We start from the raw sequence: 6033 nt of genomic DNA on the forward strand, positions 1-6033 counted from the left end.
ATATATGTTTTTCGATGGTCTTAGGCGACCCCTGTGAAAGGGTCATTCGACCCCCAAAGGGGTTGCTACCCACAGGTTGGCGACCCACAGGTTGAGAACCGCTGACTTATGTGCATATGTGTGTGTGTGTTGCCATAATTTGTTATATTTCTGTTACTATCCAATTCAAATATATTTTCTTTTATTAGATTGATAAAGTTCAATACATCAATTCTATAAAAGATCTTCCATCTAAAGAATCAAAAATGGCCCACATATTAATGTTTAGTGGGAATATACAGGAAGCTGAAATACTACTTCTTCAGGCTGGCCTTGTTTACCAAGCAATCCAGATAAATATTAACCTCTACAACTGGGAAAGGTAATTAAAATAGTTTTTATCAATTCCAAAACCAGATTGATCTTACTCTTTTAACTACCACTTTAGTAAATTACATTTTTCACTGTATTTCATAGTTTCCTAACAGCACAAAAGAATTTATTCATGTTTATATTTGTGAGTAGTTTGTAATTAAAGATTTATGCCTTCTCTGAATTTGTGATTGATTAAAAGTTAGGATGTAAAGAAGAAAAGAGAGTCTAGGATGTATCCCAAATTTCTGATTTCAGTAATTGAATAATACTACTGAAAATGCTAATATTGCAGAGTTGAAAGGGAAAATAGTTCAGTTTTAGGCTTATTGAATTTGAAATATTTGGGGAAAAATATGTGATAATAGTTTATTAAATGGACCAGGGCCTCATGGGAAAGATTTGAACCAGCAATGTAGATTTTGGAGTCATCAGGAAATGGATGGTAGTCTAAGACAAAAGAATGGATGGAATTAACTGGGGGATGTGTGGAGTGAGAAGGCATCGACAACACTTAGGGGATGAGTGAAAGAAGAGAAAGCCACTGGAAGATTGGTATACAGCAGTCAGGCAGTCAGAAGAGCCAAGAGAAATTTGTGATGCTACGGAGGAAAGAGGAAAGGATTTATAGTAAAGAGTGGTTGGTAGTAACATTAGCCTTGAGGCAGATAGCTTTCTAAGACAGAGTGTCTTGCTTTTCCTTCCCTGTGTGTTAGGTTCCCATACTCATTCTCTCAAATACGTGTCTCTCAGTGAACAGGGTTGTAGTGCTTGTATACATACACCCAAAGTTACTATGTTATAAAATTGGCATGCCTACTTTTCCAGGTTAGAAATGTCTTTCATCGTCTTTGTTTCTCTCTGGGCTCAAATATAACCCATAAATCTTTTCAATTACAGGCCTCTTAGAGTAGAATTTTTTATAGATATCCTATCTCTACTTTCCTTTAAATAAAAGTAACAAGAATGGCAGATAGTTCTTTTTGTCATTGACATACTATAGTCTTTTTATTTAATTTATACACTAATGATCTATATACTATTCACACAATTCAGCCATTCTGTTTAGGATAGGTCATTTATTTATTTGTTTATTTTTAATAATGTGCCTTTTCTTTCTTTCTTTTTAAAAATATATATTTTATTAATTTTTTTTACAGAGAGGAAGGGAGAGGAATAGAGAGTTAGAAACATCCATGAGAGAGAAACATCAATTAGCTGCCTCCTGCATACTCCCTACTGAGGATGTGCCCGCAACCAAGGTACATGTCCTTGACCAGAATCGAACCTGGGCCCCTTCAGTCCGCAGGCCAATGGTCTATCCACTGGGCCAAACTGGTTAGGGCTAGGTCCTTTATTTAGACAAATTGGCTGTCATTGTTTAATTGTACAAAAGATCATGAAAAATGTTTTTGATTCTATAAACATGAATAAGTCATTGTCCTGAATGTATTCTTAATTCATAAATTTTAAAGTAATTAGTTTGGAAAGAAACAGCATGAATAATATTTTTAAAACTCTATATTAAATAACTAATAAAAATTATGTATACCATTATCAAGCTATGAATTGCATAAGAAATAGGAAAGAATAATGTTTAAAGCATTTTTCAACCAATATTTTTGAGAAATTATGATGGTGTTAGACACAACTATTTGTATAACATTCTGAACACTGTACAGTATTAAAAACAAACTTTTTAAAGATCTTTAGCTTAAAAAACTTACAACCTAGTTAGGAATTCTATTTTATTATCATTAATAACCAGTTAATAGTTGATCCGCATTATTCACCAGATCTTACTTCTTCAGATTACCACTTGTTCCGATCGATGGCACACGCACTTTTTGAGTAGCACTTCAAATCGTACGAAGAAGTGGAAAATTGGGTCTCTGGATGGTCTGCCTCAAAATAAGAAAAGTTCTATTGGGACGGTATCCACAAATTACCTGAAAGATGGGGGAAATGTGTAGCTACCGATGGACATTACTTTGAATAAAGCACTTTTGATGTTTCTCTTGAAATTATCGTGTTTTCTTGGATTACAAAATCTGCATTTTTAACCGGTTGACAGCCTATCTGCATTTTTAACTGGTTGATAATTAATCCGAATTATGGGTTAAAAATGTGGATTAATTTTTTAACAGGTTAGAAATGCAGATTTTGTAATCAAAGAAAACAAGATAATCAAAAGTACACATTTCCCCCATCTTTCACGTAATTTATGGATACTGTCCCAATAGAACTTTACTTGTTTTGAGGCTGACCATTCAGAGACCCAATTTTCCACTTCTTCATACATTTTGAAGTGCTGCTCAGAAAGTGCGTGTGCCATCAATCGGAACAAGTGGTAATCTGAAAGAGCAAGGTCTGGTGACTGCAGTGGGATATGCCGGGAATTGTATTAAACACTTTCCATATATCATCTTATTAGTTATCACAGCATTTTACAAATGAAGAAGCTGAGGCAGATCTAGGATTCAAATTTAGTCTTCTAATATCAAAGAGGATCTGAATTTTCTTAGAATCATCAATTAGATATGTACTGTTGGTAGCACTACTTATATTTTTTTACTATCTATCTCTTTCATTATTTATCTTTGCAGATTTTTACATCATCTTTCCCCTTTCAAATGATTACTATACACTTATTTAAGGACAGAAATGTTTTAAATTACATATACATAGTAGGTTTTAATATTCATGCTCTTACTCTCTATGCCATATTCTTAATCATTTTGCAGTGCTCTCTTCAAACCTAAGTGTGTATACATAACAGTGAGTCAGTGTCCTAGCAGGAAGATGAGGATATTGCCTCTGATGGCTTCTATTGATAACTTATAATATAGATAAATAATATATATTATTTGTTACATATAACATATATGATGTCCTCTGAACATTTCTTGTACCTCCTTGACCTAAGTGAAACTTATCTCTTCCCAAAGGACACTGCTTCTCTACCTCTCCTCTCAAATGGAGTCAGTTATTTCTGACTCCACAGTTCTTAGGATCTGAATGTGAATGGAGTTGGTGTCCTTTTTGCCTCCCTCATTTTTTTCCCCTAGCTTATAAAATCTCTGATCCTTTGAGAGTTATGTCATGTGACCCGGCTTTTTTTCTGCGTAACTTCAAATCTTCTCTATTATTTCTATGTGCTGCTCCCTGTACCGCCCTTCTCCCCTACCTCTACTTTTCAGCAAATAGACCCTATCTTAAGATATTAGATCTCAGGGAGAGGGAAAGCAAGAGGGCCAGAGGATTTCCTGGGGAAAGAACGAACCCTGGGTGCTCTTTATTCCTTCCGTCTACCTGCCACCCCCCTTTCTTGTGTTCTTGCTTGTTGTCTTAACTCTAAACCAGTGGGTTGGTCAAGTGCTGTTAGACCTTTGTGTCTATCTGATAAAGATCCAGGAGCATTGTTCCAGGATTCTGATTACTATTACACACTTGACTCTAAAAGTGCACCTATCATCTAGCCCTCTGACCTGCCATATTTGTTTCCAGCATCTGGCTGTCCACCTGCCTTTTCAGCATTTCCATTGGATGTCTCATGTTTGAGTTCAAATTTGTGTTTATTCCCTCCTAAACTTGGTCCCCTTCCAGTAAACTATATTATCTTGTCAGCCCATGCAAAGCTGGAAATCTAGGACTTAACATTTGACATTTTCCTTATACTCCACCCCCACTTCCCAATTACCAAGTATTTTTCCTCCCAAATACCTCTTACTCTTACCCACTTTACTAGCATCCCTAAGATGACCCAAGTTTTCCTCAGTATCACATCATCACTGATCTCTGCATCTGCTCTTCCTCTCCTCCCCTCCTTCACTATGTAGTCATAATGACCTTGTCACAGTGTGAATCTGATCATGTCACTCTTGACCTCTGACGCTTTGAAATGAAACCCGAAGTCTCCCATCTCTTTTAGCATAATTATCAAAGACTGAGTAAAAAGGACTTCAAGTAGTCAAGAAGTTACTATAGCTGCTAAGATACTTTTATGTATTGTCTTCATTTCCAAATTCTACAGATATTTCTGACACTACTTGGAATATTTGTTGCTATTGCATATTCATTCATTCAGCAGATATTTATTGAGTGCCTGCCATATTAGGCATATTTAGACATTATATGGAGATCTGCTTTAAAAAAACAACACGAAAAAAACAATCTCCTGGTGAAGTATCTGGTTATTTAAGAATACCTGTTTGGAAAGGTTGTTGAATAGAAAAAGGGCAAATGTGGTGGCTAAGGATGGGGGCTATGGAATCAGACCTGGATTTGACTTCCGGTTCTGCATTTATAGCTCTGTAATCTTGGACAGGTTACTGAGGCTCTGTAAATCCAGTCGTCTTATGTTGAAAATGACGATAATAAGTCTCATATCTATTGTCAGGATTTTAAAATTGTAAAAATTTCTTTGCATACTGCCTAACAGTTAGTCTACAATAAATGGTAGCTATTGTTCATTTTTAAAATATTTATTGAGTGCTATCATGTGCTAGGTTATTTTTAAAAAATATATTTTATTGATTTTTTACAGAGCAGAAGGGAGAGGGATAGAGAGTCAGAAACATCGATGAGAGAGAAACATCGATCAGCTGCCTCCTGCACACCCCCTGCTGGGGATGTGCCCGCAACCAAGGTATATGCCCTTGACCGGAATTGAACCCGGGACCCTTCAGTCCACAGGCCGACGCTCTATCCACTGAGCCATACCGGTTACGGCATGTGCTAGGTTTTAAGCTCTGTGAATACAGCAGTGAACAAAATCAACCAAGTTCTGTGATGATAATTTTTTATTCTAAAAGGTATGGCTAAGATAAAAAGGTTGGAGTAGGAGTAAGAGGGATATATATTTAGATCCAATATAAGAATCAGTTTATAACAGCATAGTCCAAAGAATGGATTGGATGATAAATATAGCAGATTGCTTTTAAAATCCTTGAACTTCTATATTTGTTTAAAACCTTTAGAAAGGAACAGATTTTGATGTGTTATTCCATTTGAGAAGCACAGTCTCGCTGGCTTGTGCTTCTGTCATTCCTACTTGCATTTGAAAATTGCCTGCAACCTAACAAAATACAATTCTTAAAGACTTGTAGGTAAGCAAGTTCACTTTGGATATTTGGTGGTGGTCTGTTCTGAAAATCAGGGAGGTATAGGAACTAAAACTCCAGATACACATATTGATTCTCTATGTAAGTATTAATAAAAATAATTTCTCTACTTCTACCAGTTATATGAAGTGATTTTGCCTTGTTCAAGTTATACAAAAAATCATATTTAGAGTTATCTTTTTATATAACTTCCTTCTATTTAAAATCAGAGAAGATACATGGATTTATTCCAACCCCATAATCTAATGTCACATTTGTTTGGTTGCCAACTAACCATTTGTTAGAGACATACTGTTCCCATTACCCTTATATAGTTTGGAGTGAATTACCTCCTAAATGTGGTAAGGAAACATTTTATACCGAGAGTGTACTTTTAGAGAACATTTAAAATAGCACATTAGAGGAAGATGGCGGCATAGGTTAACACCAGAGATTGCTGCCTGGAACAACTAAGTCAAATTAAGCTTGATCCAGGGAAAGGACAACGTCCAGAGCCACAGGAGGGCTGGCTGAGTGGAAATTCTACAACTAGGAGTAAAGAGAATATCATATCCAGACT

General features: G+C 35.8%; 1 protein-coding gene across 2 annotated transcripts in view; it reads left to right on the forward strand.

Annotated features, from left to right (window-relative positions):
- The window catches only part of IFT80 (intraflagellar transport 80), a 106227-nt gene that overhangs the window by 90423 nt on the left and 9771 nt on the right, over positions 1-6033 (forward strand). The window contains exon 18 of one of the 2 annotated variants that reach the window (XM_006753815.2): positions 189-361. The exons of the other annotated variant lie outside the window; for it this stretch is intronic. Coding sequence (XP_006753878.1) covers positions 189-361 — 173 coding nt within the window. The remainder of the gene's footprint in view (positions 1-188; positions 362-6033) is intronic. 2 annotated transcript variants of the gene reach the window in all.

The sequence above is a fragment of the Myotis davidii genome, unplaced genomic scaffold, assembly GCF_000327345.1.
Source record: "Myotis davidii unplaced genomic scaffold, ASM32734v1 scaffold570, whole genome shotgun sequence".
Classification (NCBI taxonomy): domain Eukaryota; kingdom Metazoa; phylum Chordata; class Mammalia; order Chiroptera; family Vespertilionidae; genus Myotis; species Myotis davidii.